The sequence below is a fragment of the Peromyscus maniculatus genome, chromosome 18 (genome assembly GCF_049852395.1).
Source record: "Peromyscus maniculatus bairdii isolate BWxNUB_F1_BW_parent chromosome 18, HU_Pman_BW_mat_3.1, whole genome shotgun sequence".
Classification (NCBI taxonomy): domain Eukaryota; kingdom Metazoa; phylum Chordata; class Mammalia; order Rodentia; family Cricetidae; genus Peromyscus; species Peromyscus maniculatus.
In genome coordinates this window covers 707,154-722,850 of record NC_134869.1, presented here as the reverse complement: position 1 = coordinate 722,850, position 15,697 = coordinate 707,154, and the positions used below count along the sequence as shown (strand labels likewise).

The 15,697-nt window shown below is 42.6% G+C and overlaps 2 protein-coding genes across 5 annotated transcripts in view; one reads left to right on the top strand and one right to left on the bottom strand.

The window, feature by feature from the left end:
- Positions 1-483: 483 nt before the first annotated feature.
- On the top strand, positions 484-14,672 carry LOC143269361 (disks large homolog 5-like). Of its 2 annotated transcripts, none has more exons than XM_076554435.1 (7): positions 484-4,648; positions 6,641-6,803; positions 8,286-8,417; positions 9,487-9,670; positions 12,639-12,754; positions 13,710-13,804; positions 13,972-14,672. In XM_076554435.1, exons 1-7 carry the CDS (start codon positions 4,516-4,518, stop codon positions 14,118-14,120), a joined length of 972 nt encoding a protein of 323 aa, XP_076410550.1. In that variant the 5' UTR covers positions 484-4,515; the 3' UTR covers positions 14,121-14,672. The 2 variants fall into 2 exon arrangements, with proteins under 2 accessions (XP_076410550.1, XP_076410551.1); XM_076554436.1 differs by having other exon boundaries at positions 4,525-4,806.
- The window catches only part of LOC143269364 (uncharacterized), a 90,950-nt gene continuing 79,872 nt past the window's right edge, over positions 4,620-15,697 (bottom strand). For all 3 annotated transcript variants that reach the window (XR_013045766.1, XR_013045764.1, XR_013045765.1), the window contains exons 3-4: positions 9,922-10,077; positions 4,620-4,875 (exon numbers count right to left, since the gene is read on the bottom strand). The gene's annotated coding sequence lies outside the window, so the exon portion shown is untranslated. The remainder of the gene's footprint in view (positions 4,876-9,921; positions 10,078-15,697) is intronic.

The window sequence follows — 15,697 nt, the reverse complement described above, 5'->3', positions numbered from 1 at the left end:
TACTCCTGTATTAACCTCAATAAACTCATTAATTTGAGGGAAAAGGGATTACACAGTCTTCCCTGAGAGGCAGATACATAAAGGGGAACTGATAAGTAATACAAATGGCCAACTTCTGGCTTCCTTTTTATTTTCTGTACTGAGACAAAGGCTTAGTAGGCTTTGTCTTCCACCAAAGGCTGCCTCTACCAACTGTCTGGTTCAGGACAGATAGGTATGTTCACAGTCAGTCCTGAACATGGTCACTTGAAGCTGCAGGCGATCACCCAAAGTCAGATATTGGGGCAAAAGCTGAAAAATCAAAGATGCAGAGTAGGAAGCCAATAGTTCTATCTTTCTTTCTTTCTTTCTTTCTTTCTTTCTTTCTTTCTTTCTTTCTTTCTTTCTTTCTTTCTTTCTTTCTTTCTTTCTTTCTTTCTTTCTTTCTCTCTCTCTCTTTCCTTCTTTCTTTCTTTCTTTCTTTCTTTCTTGCTTTCTTTCTTCTCTCTCTCTCTCTCTCTCTCTCTCTCTCTCTCTCTCTCTCTCTCTCTCTCTTGGTTTTTCAAGACAGTGTTTCTGTGTGTAGCTTTGTGCCTTTCCTGGACCTCGCTTTGGAGACCAGGCTGGCCTCGAACTCACAGAGATCCACCTGCCTCTGTCTCCTGAGTGCTCAGGCTGGCCTCAAACTCACAGACATCTCTCTGCCTCTGCCTCCTGGGTTCTGGGATTAAAGATGTGCACCACCACCGCCCAGCTCTTTCTTTCTATTTATTTTATGTACATTGGTGTTTTGCCTGTGTGTGTCTGTGCAAAGGTCCCCTGGAACTAGAGCTACAGACAGTTGTCAGCTGCCAGGTGGGTGCTGGGAATTGAACCTGGGTCCTCTGGAAGAGCAGTCACTGTTCTTCACTCCTGAGTCATCTCTTCACCCCCAGCCAATACTTCTTAACCCTATGAAATACTCCACCAAAAGAGAGTAAGAACCTCTCTCACCCCACCTTATCACACTCTCTATTTGCCCAGCTCTATCACTTCCTTTCTGTCTGTCCAGATATCCAGACCTCTATGGTTAACTAATGGCTAGCTCCTCCTTCTGATTTTCAGGCAAGCTTTGTTAGAGCACAATAAAATATCACCACATTTCCCCTTTTTTTGTCTAAAGCAAAAAAGGGTTATCACTAATATAAGAAAAACTACATGTAATAAGTTCAATAACTATATACAATATATAAGGCAATAAATACACTAAGTACAATAACTATATACAATATATAAAGGCAATAAATAATTCAACAATGTCTAGTCCATTTGGACGTGACAAAATCAGAAAAAATACTCCATTATCTATCCTATCTTCGTGAATCCAAAGGACTGTGTCTAATTCTCCTTCTATCCTAATTTGTATTACCAACCAAAAACTATCTTTTGATGTCTTTCAAACTTATACACTTTACACCTCTTTAGTGAGTTTCTTTTCCAAATTTCTTCAACAAGGAAAACTATAACTATCTAATGTTCAACTCCTTCAGAGACCTGAGAAGGAAATAATATTAACTGAGTAAACAGGAACTATAACTAAGTGACTTCCACAAAATGTGAGAAATAACAGAAACAGCTGGTTGCCTGGATAGTCACTCAAGATTTCTCTGCACCATTGGGACATCCATCTTTGGCCTACAGGCCTAGCATATCTGTCAGACTCATTGCAAAGCAGGATTTTCTGAAGGGCCTTTCTACTTTGTCTTTGCAAGGTGCATCAGTCCTTTTTTTTGTGTCCTGCTTGTCCATTTTGGACAGCATACTGTCAGCATTGATGTAAGGTCACTTTCTTACCCAGTGGCTAACTTTGCCACAAATAAAGTAAACACTATATTGACTTTCTTCAATGCCCATTGTCTTCTTGAAGAAGATGGATACTGTGAGGAGCCTACATGTTTCTGACTCATAAAAAAGAAGAAAAAATCTATGTTATCATTTTTCAATGCCATATTCTGAAGATCTCTGAAGTGCTTTAAGATGACCTGTCTATCTAAAATATATTTCTGCTTGACCTTGAGAACAGACCTAATATGACTACAGGTTTGATTGTAATGACTATCTACTAAACTGCATTTCTTTATTATCCTAAATAGTTGGCAATAACTTTCAAGGACTGAAAACTGCATTGCACTGTGAAATGAACTGTATAGGCATGATACATTGGACAAGACTAGAAAAATATGTAGAAGTATTTTCTAACAAAATCAATCTCAAATTTCTATCAATATACATAATTTATATACAATATACAAAAATCCAATCCAATGTGAAATATTTAAAACTAGTAGTTCCATTTAAAAGAAGATTCAAAAATCTAACTTTCTATATTACCATATCTATATCCTCTCTTTTTTCTTTTCAGAGTAGATTCAATAATCTACCCTTTGACCTACCTTTTCTATATCCTTTTCAACACATGAAAGTCTGTAAATGGAATTTACTATATATATAACTACAAGAAAAACTACCCACATGATCATCTCATTAAATACTGAAAAGTCCTTTGACAAAATTCAACATCCCTTCACGATAAAAGTCTTGGAGTGATCAGAGATACAAGAAACATACCTAAATGAAATAAAGGCAACATACAGCAAGCCTACAGCCAACATCAAACTAAATGAAGAGAAACTCAAAGGGATTCTACTAAAATCAGAAATAACACAAGGCTGCTCACTCTCTCTATATCTATCAACATTGGACTTGAAGTTCTAGCTAGAGCAATAAGACAACAAAAGGAGAACAAGGTGGTACAAATTGGAAAGGAATAAGTCAAACATTCACTGTTTTCAGATGATATGACAGTATACATATGTGACCCCAAAATTTCCACCAGGGAACTCCATCAGCTGATAAACACTTTCAGTAATGTGGCAGGATACAAGATTAACACACTCAAAAAAATCAGTAGCCCTCCTATATACAAATGATAAATGGCCTGAGAATGAAATCAGAGAAACATCCACCTTTCGAATAGCCAAAGACAACAAAAATTCATTGGGGCAACCTATCTGATAAGAACTTTAAGTTTTTAAAAAAGAAATTGAAGTAGATATCAGAAAATGGAAAACTCTCATATGCTCTTGGATAGGTAGAATCAACATAGTAAAAATGGCGATCTTACCAAAGGCAATCTTCAGATTCAATTTAATTCCCATCAAAATACCAACAAAAGTCTTCACAGACCTTCAAAGAACAATTTTCAACTTCAAATGGAAAACCAAAACCCAGGATAGCTAAAAAAAATCGTGTACAATGAAGGAATGTCTGGCATCACCATCCCTGACCTCAAGGACTCCTATAGAGCTATATTTAAAAACAACTTGGTATTGGCATAAAAATAGACACATAGATCAATGAAATTGAATCAAAGACCCTGACTTTAATCTAAAGACATATGAACACCTGATTTTTGACAAAGAAGCTAAAATTATACAATGAAAAAAAGAAAGCATTTTTGACAAATGGTGCTGGCATTCACACATGCTAGAATGCAAATTGATCCTTTATCTGTGCCCATGCACAAAACTCAAGTCCAAATGGATCAAACACCTGAACATAAATCCAATTACACTGAACCTGATAGAAGAGAAGTAGCACAGATACTGAGAGCAACAACTAATACATGGGACCTCCTGCAACTGAGAAGCTTCTGTAAGGCAAAAGAGACAGTTAACAAGACAAGATGACAGCCTACAGAATGGGAAAAGATTTTTACCAAACCCACATCTGACAGAGGGATGATCTCCAAAATATAAAAAGAAGTCAAGAAACTAGACATCAAAATACCAAATAATCCAACTTAAAAAATGGGGTACAGATCTAAACAGAGAATTCACAATAGAAGAATATTAAATGGCCAAAAGACATTTAAGGAATTGCTAAAAATCCTTAGCGAAGAGGGAAATGCAAATCAAATGACACTAAGATACCATCTCACTAGCAACCTCATAGCTTGATGACCTCTATTGACACTGGGGGAATCTTCATAACTAACTATGTAACTTTTTTCGAGCCCAAAATCTCTAAAATTCTGAGGATCTACCCTGGGTGAATATTCACTTCAGAGGTCTCATCCCTACTACTCCCCTTTACCCTGACCTCATTTCTAAGCATCCTTTCTTTCTCAAATTATTGATTATTAATCTTAAGGAGGGGAAAATCCAACCCTGGACAGGGCATGCAAAGTGAGTTTTCAACTTCACTTAGATAAAGTTTCTAATGAAGCAGAGGCCTAGATTTCTGGCTTTGGAAGGAGGATCTACCTAAAGGCTTCCATTGTGAATCCAGAGGCTCCTGAAAATGGCACCTTGGTTTCAAGTCACTTTTGGGTGAGGTATGTAACAAGGATGAAATAGCTATACCAGGTGACATCAGCACATGGACATTCTACTGTATCCTGGAGAGCCCTGGCATTCCATGTGATGTCACCAGTGTTGTGGCAACGCCAACTGTCATTGGGGCATTTGTGCAGTGTCTCGTGTTTCACCTACAGACATGCTGTCTAGACTGAACAGGATTCTTGGGAGACAGGATGGAGAGCACAGGGAGACCAAAGGGAGGCAGAAGGAAGATGACCTTCAGTGTCCATGTCACACATCAAGAAATAAATGGTTCTGGGGAAAGCTCAGTGAGTCCTGGGAAAGGGATGGGGAGCTTCTTGAAGGAGGAAGGCTTGAGCTGTTCCTTCCAGGAGTGGGGCTAAGCAGGTGAGAGTTTCTGAGAAGCAATGGGCCTACCTGCTCGTCTGAGTTCTTCAAGAGCAGAACAAAGTTGAGGATTTTCAAGGTTAGTTTGGCAGAAAGCCAGGGATGGTCAAGGCTGCAGCTGTTCTGTTGAGGGCCCTCTGCTTTCACTCTGAGTGGGAAGGAAGCACATGGGAACTAAAGAGGTTTCAGTACCAGCCGAGCAACTCACACACACTGGATGTCTTTTGGTGTGTGTCACTAATAACAGAGAGAATAATGTCCCCTGGCCAGAGCTAGAGGTTCTCACATTTTAAATAACAACCACTAGCAGGGCAGGAGCTACCAAGTATTGCTGCATGTCAGTGACCCCTAAGGTTTCTGAGTTCCTGCCCTCTCACTAGCCAGTCATCTTTCCTCTACCTTGAGTGCAGGACTGGGACATGACTCTTCCTGTAAGTATTTGTTCTTGATGTCAGAGGGCTCACCTGTGGATGCCCAGTTCATAGGTATTTTCAGTCACACCTTTCAGTGGTTGATAACAAGTTCACTAACCTCATGATGGATGGAATGTATTCTCCTGAAGCTTTTGGTAAAACTTTCATCTTTACCTATGTGACTTATCATTGCTCTGACAGGACCCACATAATCCTCCATTATCCTCATACATTGTAACTGCCCCGTGGATCTTCTCTGATATGCTTATTCACCTCGTGCAACTGATCTTCCTTCCCCATTATACTGAGCTAATTTCTTAGCATCCTTTATTTCTCATCTTGTTAGAGATCATCAGGAAGAGAAAAGCCATTCCTGGGCACAGTTTGGAAAATGAGTCTTGCCCTCCATACATGATGAACTATTGAATTAGAATGAAATAGATTCTAATCAATCAGAGAGATCTCGGGATTGGAAGGAGGAGGTGCTGGAGGATTTCCCCTGTGTCTCAGGAAGGCTCCTGGAAAGGGCAGCTTGGCTTTTGGTGAATTGGGGAAGAGTTTGTTATCAAATAGATAAAGGTGTTGGCAGTGACCCTACAGTCCCTTCTCTGGAAATTCTATTGTATCCTGGAGAACCCATGGCATCTTTTGTGAAATCACCAGTGTTGTTACAATTCCAAATGCCCTTGAGGCATTCATTAAGTGCGTATAGGGTTCACCAATCAACATGTTGACTAGATTGAGCATAATGACTGGAAGAGAGATCTCTGGTTTTTTAGGGAGGAGTTGAGGCCAGAACTGGACCTTCTAGTAATGGGGTTCAGTAGCTGTAATCATCTGAAGCCATGTGCCTATGCTGCTTCTCTGGGTCCCTAAAGAGCAGATCCAAAGTGGAGGTTTCTGACGGTTAATTGGCAGAGGGCCAGGAATGGTCAAGGATGCAGTGCTGTGCTAGGACCTTTTTCAGTTCATTCTGACTGTCAAAGAATGCCAAAGGAGGCATAGAACCACTAATGAGGTATCAGGGTAGCATGTTGCTGCACTTTATTCTCAGTGGATTTCTGTAGGTTTCATGGATATCTGATATAAATACCAGAGAGCAAAACTTTCCATCCATGTACCCAGGTCTGAGACATTCAGTGTCTTTTAGTCCTGCACACAGGTTATCGGGCAGGGAGGTACAAAGCACCAGGCAATCCAGGACTTTCTTGCATCACATCAGGTATCACCTGACAATTCCAAACCAACATGACCTGCCTTGCTTATGCCTTTCAGGGACAATGGGGCTGCAGGAGGGCCTGAGGCATATATCTATCCTCAGAGATTGGAGACAGACACATGACTTATGGTCCCCAGTTTAAGGATAGATGCTCTGATTTTTGAGGGCTTCACTGGGTGCCATGCATTTCCTCTCCCTCAGGCCTCATCTTGGGACTCCACAGGGGCTCTTGGCCCTATGCCATTCGTCTGTACAAATTCACTGTGTTTATGTACCTACAGGGACTACTAGGAAGGCATCATCCACACCCTTCTTCCTCACTGAGCAGGAGAAGCAGCTGAACCAGGTGGATAAACTGACCCTTCAGCTACAGATGATGACCAATGAGAGGAATGAACTGCTGGAACTCCTGGCCCTTTATAACAACAATGAGTTGAACAACAGGTATTCATCATGCCCTTTTCTCTGGTAACTGTCTTGACCCCACTGTGTCCTGAGTGCATTTGAGAGGCAGAACTGAAGCCTGTAGGAGTGAGATAGGACATAGGCTGTTCTGATTCCTCCAAATGAAAAAGCAGAGCCTGTGGCCTGAATCACAATCTACAGAGGGGCAGTAGGGTGTAAGATCACAACATGCATTTCAAGAGGCCTTGACAGACATCGGCTTTTAGGAGATGCTTGGTGCTCTGGGTTGAGTGTTTATATTTGACTATCTATTTATTTTTGCTTTTTGCTCTGGGAACAGGCTGAAAGGCCTTGTCGTCCATCTGTGTGTCTGGAAGGCTTGGAGTTCATCCCTGCTCCTCTCTGGTCTTGTTCCTTATACTTTGAGGCAATGACCCCTACGTGCATTTCTTTGACATCCTGTGTGTGGGCTTATGTGTGTGAAGTGCTCTCTAAGGGGCCCAAACATTGCAAACATGGCAGTGGCAGGTTTTGCCCTTTTCACTTCCCTTTCCCTTGATAAACCACTAGATTATATTCCTAAATTTAGTCCCCAAAGTCCATTCCCTTTTGTGGACACTGACTCATTCTTGAAACTAAACACCAAAGTTCAACAATCAAAATTCATTACTTGGTTACACTGGCTAACCTGTCCCATCAGAGCTCAACAATTTACCCACCACAGACTTAAACTTCTCTACTTAAAAACCCACTGTTAAAAAAGCCTGCTGCTTGCTGTGTGCCTTCGCCTGCTCAAGAGACAGGCTCCCAAGCTATGCTTGCACTGCTAGGTTAATAAATCTCCTTGTGCTGAGGATTGTGTGTCTGAGTGTGTTCTGTACTGGCTCTGAGAGGCTCACTTACTCTGTGTGTGTGTGTGTGTGTGTGTGTGTGTGTGTGTGTGTGTGTCCTTTCAGATCCTGAGAGTCAGAGATTCATAGTAGGTCTGAATATTCACATGTCTCAAAGATTTCTGGTGATGGAAGTGCTGAGGCCAGGGAGCCCCACATTGAGCATCACTGCTCTCAGCCTTTGTGCTCATCCTGGTCCCTCATTGGAATCCCCTTGGGTGTTTATAAAGCCATCTGAATGTAGTGCCTCCCCATGGCAATACAGATCATGAGTTCTGGGTATCCTTGTAAGGAGAAAATCTCTGTTCTCATGACAGTGGGAATGTCATTGCAGATTTCAGATACACCCCCATCTGTGGCACAGACTGCTCAGACCTTCTTAGCCAGCTAGTCTGCTCCTAGAGGTCTACTGAGGGAGCTCATGTAGCCCTGTCTCCTTCCCTATTGACACCCAGCCTTTCCTGGCCGTGGGACAGTAAGGCAAGTCTAATGCACATCAGGAGGTCCAGTATAGAATTCAGGGTGTGACATCCAGTGGGCTAGGGTAGTATAAAACAGAATCTTAATTTATGTGGTTCCTGAGACCTGTATTCATGGGGTTCTTTGCTCCTGGGGCCATGCCCTACCACAGGCTGAAATCTGAGCTGGAGATGCTGAAAACACAGCATAAGAAGGAGACGTCAGATGTAAAGAAATTCCCCAAGGAAATTTGTGAGGCTTCGTACAAGTGCAAGGAGCTGAGTGAGCACACCAACTCCTACCGGTGAGTGCCTAATTTAGATGGGACCCCTGAAATTGTTAAGGACTGCTTCTGGTAGTCTGAAGTTTTTCCAGTCCTGCCTGATGCATCTGTCAGGAGGAATCTGTCCCATCCACCTCCTGCAGCCAATGGTCCCAAAGACATACACAGAGGCTTATAGTACTTACAAACTGTATGGCCAATGGCTTAAGTTTCTGGCTAGCTAGCTCTATCATCTTAAAGTAACCCATTTCTATTAATCTATGTTTGCCACATGGCTGCTGCATGGCCAAGCTGCTGGCATGTTTCTCCTTGGGTGGCAGCTGGCATCTCCTCCACCTCTGACTTTCTTTTCTGTCTCTTCTGGATTTTTCTGCCTGGTTCCATCCTGCCTTGCCATAGGCCAAAGCAGCTTATTTATTAACCAATGGGAGTAACACTTATTCACAGTATACAGAAGATATCCCACAGCAGCTTCTTCCCTTCTTCACCTTTGAACAAAGCTGGGCTGTGGTTCTAGACTGTTTACCTCTTAGCAAGCAGCCTGCCTTATTGCTCTTAGACTTGTGCCTCCTAAACTGAGTTCTCCTAAGAGTGAAGAGTCTGAGAGCCCCTCCCAACATTTTCCTGTCAACTTCTGGAGCTTCTAGAGAGAAAACACGGTTTGCACCATGAATGTTTTCTGTGGCTCTGGCAGGAGCTTACAGAGCTGGTTTCTATGGGAAACATGGATGGAATGTATTCCCATTGGGTCCTCTGTCCCCCTTAGGGCATGGTTTTCCTCTACCTGCTCATGTTTCCCCAATATGGTGAACAGTTAAGCACCAGGGTGTGTGTGGAGGAAGTGGGGGATCCAGTTTTCATAGGTACATGGATCCCTTTTGCTGTCAGCGTGTTCAGAAGTAGTTTGAATCTTTCTGTAATTTGCCTATTCTCTGGCTTTGGCCTGCACCTGAGTGATGCTGCCATGGCTAATGCCGGTTCCTGCCCAGGGTTCATGGGGATGGGGACAAGGGATCTTGCAGGAAGGATGGTATTAGGAGGCAGGAGGGGCAGATGGAGGTAGAGCTCATCATTTTTGGTGACATTTCAGCACCCTCTACTGTCAGCTCCTGAGTGAATGGACTCAGCTAAAGGAAAAAGTGAGCATGTTGAAAAAGAACAACAGAAAGCTGCATGAGGAGCAGATTTTACTACAAGAATCCTGCAAGGAGGCCAGGAGGCTCTGTGAGGAGGCTCATGAGAAGATCTATGACCTCTGCACAAAGCAGCAGCAGGTAGGTTGAAGCAGCAGGGCCAAGATGCCCACTTGTCTAACCATACACACACATATACACACACCCATGTAACTATCTACTCACTTATCCAAGTGACCCATCCCATCCAATAGTTCATTTCTGTAATCATTCACAAGTCTTTCTGAGGAGTTAGCCTCTTGGAAGGCACTGCATGACTGCCAAGGAAACCCTACTGCTCTGCTAGAAGCTGCAGTCCATTGAGGGAGAAGAGTAAATCACATATCACTCACCTATGTGTCAGTATGGTAGGAGCGGTGTTATGATGGGAGTCACTTAGGGAGTAGCACAGCGATCCAAGTGAGTGAGGTCAAGGGTCTGGGTCTCATTTGCTTGGCAGGGGTCATATGAGATCAGAGGCAGGAACAGCATGGAAGGAGGAACGTCCCCTACAAAAATCAAGCAATGGATCTATTTTAAAATTAATAAGCAGAATTCTTTTCTTTCACGGCATAGAAGTAACTTCCCAGGAAATGTCTGGTTTGTTTTACTGGCTTCACACATGGAACCTGACATTTTGATGCTCACTCTATCATATTTATAGCTGTGTCTTAGGAAAGACTCCTCCTAATAGTTGTATAGAATATTGCATTTCAGGAAAGTGCTATGGGTGACCTAAGTAGCCTCCTACTGACTAACTGGGGCAGTTTTCACATCATATGCACTGTAATCCAGTCAAAAGTTGTTGGGTAAGGACAATGGTGATTTCCATTCTCAAGTGCAATCAATGTCTTTTGTGTCAGAATCTGGGCAGGTTTAGTGAGGAGACTATGATGGGTCAACTTGGATCTATCAGGAGGCTTCATGTCCAGCCCTCTTCCATGGGCACTTGGTCTTGTGTGGTCAAACTCATTTGTGCAGCGGTTGCTATTTATCTGTACAATCAGTGAGTCTGCTATAAAAACTGCCCTAGGAGGGGAAACAAGTTCAGGCCAGGGCAGAAAAGCCTGGCTGTGTCTAAGAGCTTGTAGACAGCAGGGCGGACCCACTACCTCTCCCTGTAGTACAAAAAGAGTTGCAACATTCCAGCCTCGTCCCTTCCCCTTCTGGGTTCAAGAGAGGTGTGTGTGTGTGTGTGTGTGTGTGTGTGTGTGTGTGTGTGTGTGTGTGTATTTGTGTGTTTTCTTATGTGTAATTTTGTGGGTATGAAAATATGTGCTTGAGCCTCTATGTGTATGTTCACTCACTCACGGAACAATGGAACATCTTTAAGAATGGTGGAGACAGATTTGAATGAGAAAGTACTGTGCCTAATCTGGTTAGTACCACTTTGCATCAGTCAAAGAACAGATGGTGTTGTCCATCATTCTGCATGTCCACACAGTTAACTACACCAAAAGACAGAAAACTGATGAAGGCTAAAAGTTCTTCAGGTATTTTCAGGTTGAGGCAGAATTATTGATCTGCAAAGAAATCCTCTGGATAAAAACAAAGTAATAGGGTCTATAAAGGTGAGAAAGAAGCTACTGAGAGGCAGGAAAGGCTACCTGAGAGTTTGTGTCCTTCTCTGCACTGGGTGAATGGTGGCTGACCACTGATGACTTCCCTGCATCCTGTTTTGTTTTTCTCCTCATTGTCTGCTGCCATTTTCCTTTCACCTTTCCCTAACCTTGGTTCAGCTAACCTTGTCCTTGGAGCTTGGCCTGGATTTTATTCCCTGAGAAATTCTGCACAGCAGAGGTGCTTGCGACTGCATCTCAGCCCAGCAGAAGTCCCACAGCTATGCTGAGGTGTGAGAAGAGGCTGTCTCAGTGCACCCCTTAGGCTCATCACACTCTAAAGCACCCACTCCATGTTGTGTCTGCAGCACTCAGAAACTGCTTTTATTCCAATCTTCTTCATACTGAGTTAAAATCGGCCTGATGGAAGGTTGGGAGAAATGAGAACTATCAGATATTGGTAGGAGTGTAAGATGTTGTAGCCCTGTGAGAAGCTCTTTAAAATAATTCAGAATATTGAATGCAGATTCCAAGTGGACCATTGATTCCAGAGTGGAAAGTAGGTGTCCACAGAGAAGAGAGGACAACAGGGCTACAGCAGGACTCATCAGAACACCCCCAACTAGAAACTACTCAGATGCACATCCTTGATGAGTGCAAACATACAATGTGGTCCATGGAATATAGTTAAACATGGAATAATACATGCAATCCTTTCGCTGAGTTAGTCAACCTTCTGTTACTCAAAGAAATACCTGACACAGTCATCTTACTTGGAGGAAAGGTTAATATAGACTTCTGAGTTTAGAGATTTTCTTGTTTCTGAGCATGTTGCTTTGGGCCTAATTTGAGACAACCTGTGCTTTAGAGAGCTTCTTTAGGAGGAAGCTGCCCTCCCTGGAGGCACTGGGAAGCATTGAGTGAGAGCAAGGGGCTGGCCCATTGCCATCCAGTGGTCCTGTGCTGGGGAACTAAGCCTTCAATTCACAGACTGCAGAACTTGCTAGGAGAGCTTGGATTACTGGTAAATGATCCCTGGGGTTCACCTGTCTGTGTACAGGTTTACAAGGCAAGCATTACATTGACTGATCTCCATACTGAATTCTTCTCCCAGATCACCAGGCATGCATGTGTTATACAGACACACAGGCAGGCAACACCTGCACATATAACATAAAAATAAAATGAAAAATTATCTAAACAGAGTAAAAGTTCACAATCTTCTCCACATCACTGTGTTCAGAGGACCTTGCGTTTTCCTTTCTCTCTACTGGAATATGGGTAGAGAGGCTGTGGGTTAATGAGAGGTCACTTTCTTCTTCATAGTATCCCAGGTTATCTCATATTACATCAGTGTTTTCTGGTAAAGCAAACATGGAGACAATGTAGTGTGCTTGTATGTGTGCATCCATGGTACATGTGTGTGTTCAAGAGTGTGTGTGTGTGCATGTGTCTATATGTACAGGGGTGCAGGAAACCCTCTCCTAAAAACACAATGTTCTAATGAACAGGAACATCAAAGAATTGAGGAAGATCTTCAGTCCCTGATGAAGCAGAAGGAGCTGCTCACCCGGCAAAGGGACTTGGCAGCAAAGCTGCAGCATCACTTCACTGTGTCCCAGATGAGGTAGGAGCTCAGGCTTCCAAAAGCAGGGGGATCTAAGTGGGTCCACTGTACCTAGATCTCTGTCCTCTGAGTTTCTTTTCAATTGGTAAAGCTCCTAACCACAGCCAGTGAAGGAACACCTCAGAGTGTAATTGCTGTCTCAGTCAACAGGAACTTCCGGCTAGGAAGCAATATGCTTTCTCCTTGGTCTTATGGGGATTGTGTCCCCTTCTTCCCTTCTGAGAACTCTAGTATGCTATGAGTATCTCAAATCTAACATTAGATCTCCTCCCAAATATTCCCATGGCATCCAGAAACCTACAGGGGGAATCATCAATCATGAAGGAAAGTGTGTCCTCCTGCAACTTTATTTTCCATCAGGAACATCACGTTTAGAGATAATTGTCTACCCTTCGCCAGATTTGAATACAGCACATTTCTGCTGATAGCAGGCTCTCTGCAGTGTTTATCAGTTTCTCATGCGAAGATTTACTCTGGTCACAAACAGAGTAGGAGTTGACAAGCTAATCCCATGCAGGGGTATGGGCTGTAGGATTAATCAGAGCCTTCTCTGCATTGCTGTGTAGGCTCCACTAGAGGACAGGCATAGAGTTGTCCAAGAGGTTCTCATTCACCTGGTATCTAATCAAGGACAGCAACATTTCTCCTGACCTGTTCCTCAGACCTTGTCAAACTGATATTTCTCAAAAATGATGTCTTTGGATTGCTGGAGAAATATGCTGTTTCTTCTAATCCAGCACAGTGTGTATTTTCCAGTTCAACTTCTAGGAGTTTTTAAAAGTTGAGGAAAAAAATCCTGCCCGGGTTCTCTCTGACTCTTTTGCCTTGGGGAAGCAGGGAATGAACTCAGCTGAAAGGTAAAGCTCGATTGTCTAGCTGAGTAGATCTGATGAGGGTTCAAAAGCTGACATGGCAGGTCCCCCAGGCTTGTGTCCCAGCTGCCTTTCTCCCCTAGGTTTGAAAACCTCCAGCAGGAACTGAAGCAGACCACAGCCCAGGATGAGAGCCTCCTGCAGATGGAGCTGCTGAAGCAGAAACACTATGTCCCAGGCAAGTAAGCCACCACTGAGCCCCATCCCCAGCAGCCAGGGTGTTCATGGGGTGTGTTTCCTTCCTTAACTTTTGTTTACTAGGAGTATATAGACCCTGATTTTCTTGAGATGTGCACAGCAAAACTGTTTCTGAATCATATTTTCTTTTCTGATTTTCCCTGACAGTACCTGTTAAGGAGACTGGGAAGGGTGGAAGAAGCCAAAGACACCTTGAAGGCATGACATTCTACACTCCAGGTTCAAGTCCTCCTCAGAAAATGCCACCTCTTTTCAGCTTTGAACTCACTCGTGAGGCAAATATCAACCTACCATGAGGCGGTCCAGCCATAATCGGATCCACATCTGTTGGCTCACTATCCCCAGATAAAAGTTTGTGTAAAAACAAGTCTAATATACAGAGAACACAACACAAATTACTAAGAACCCTGACTCCATATGTGATGGAAATCTGACAAGGAATACTGTGTTAATGTCACACTGCCATCCAGACAGACCACACCAAAAGCATAAGATTCTCTCTAGTGCAGTGCTAAAGCTGAAGCCATGTCATGGGCACGTGTAGCTGAAGATAATTCACTACAGAGAATACGCCAGTTCCTCACCTCTTTTGCTCTTCCATAATGAAATTCCAAAGGAAACTGAAATTTTCCTTTTTTTTTTGGTTTATATCTTAGGATATTTATGCTTAGGTTTTATGGTTTTATTCATTTTCGTTTAAGGTTGTGTTAAATTTTGTTATACTTTTCTTCTTGTCATTGCTTTAATAGTTTGCTAAGGCTATATACTGTATATAATGACTGCTGTTTTGAAAACTCCCATTGAGTAAAATGAATGTATTTTATGAATAAAATAAATTTCAAACTTTTCATTCTAAGACTCTTCTTTTTTATTTCCTGATTTCCTTTATACAAGTTTAATGAGCGTTCTCATTTCCTGAGAGACCTGGATTTTAAATTAAATTCCACCTGCATTTTAAATTAAAAAGGTTTGTTAGCTGTCTGTCCTGTGAGTCTTCTGAGACAGGAATAAATGCTCTTAGATGAGGTTTCACATGCCTGCAAACCCAGAAATCACAGGCTTGGATGTATCTCAGTAAGTTCCTGGAATCTTAGGCTGCACACAGATTTCCCAGCCATGGGCCTCGGGGATACACAAGTGGGTGGCGACTTGGATGTTGGTTTATAGCCTACCTCATGTATACCCACTACATAATAGAAAAATTAGACATATTGTATCCTTGAGGTCATATATTTAGCTAAGAGTAAAATGTTGTACACTGTACACACATGTTCACGGAACTTCATGTAGACCAAATTAAAGGGAAACACAAGTATATTGTCCCAGGCCACTCAGGAAATGAGAATGCTCATTAAACTTGTATAAAGGAAATCAGGAAATAAAAAGAAATCTGCCTCTGGTTTTCTTGAAATATATCATGAGTGATAAGTGAACAGCAGAGCTGATTTCCTGCAAGACAATTTAGTATATTTTGTGGCGCTTTTGTTTATACTTATGGGTGTTTTGCCACTACATACATGCAATTCCCACAAAGGCCAGGTGAGGGCAGAATCTACCTGCATTTTAAATTAAAAAGGTTTGTTAGCTGTCTGTCCTGTTAGTCTTCTGAGACAGGAATAAATGCTCTTAATGGATGAGCCATCTCCACAGTCCTGTAATAGACCCTTGTCCTCCCAGCCCTGTGTGCTGTATTAGGTGGATTGGATCACTCCCCACCAAAGACTGAAGTTTATTGAAAACTGTAGGGACAGGCATGCTAATTGTCTTAGGCTACCACACATTCATTCAGGGCTCTCATAGGTTCAGGATCCTGCCCCAGTCACTGACTGTCAGATTGGAACAGATTTGCTAGATCTCTTCTAGGTTGACAACA

What these genes read in the sequence shown, in the direction of transcription:
- LOC143269361 (XM_076554435.1), top strand. Translation starts at nt 4,516, where the DNA reads ATGCTGTCTAGACTGAACAGGATTCTTGGGAGACAGGATGGAGAGCAC. An exon ending in TCTGCACAAAGCAGCAGCAG is followed by an intron (nt 9,671 to 12,638) that starts GTAGGTTGAAGC and finishes TCTAATGAACAG; the next exon opens with GAACATCAAAGAATTGAGGA. An exon ending in GCAGAAACACTATGTCCCAG is followed by an intron (nt 13,805 to 13,971) that starts GCAAGTAAGCCA and finishes TTTCCCTGACAG; the next exon opens with TACCTGTTAAGGAGACTGGG.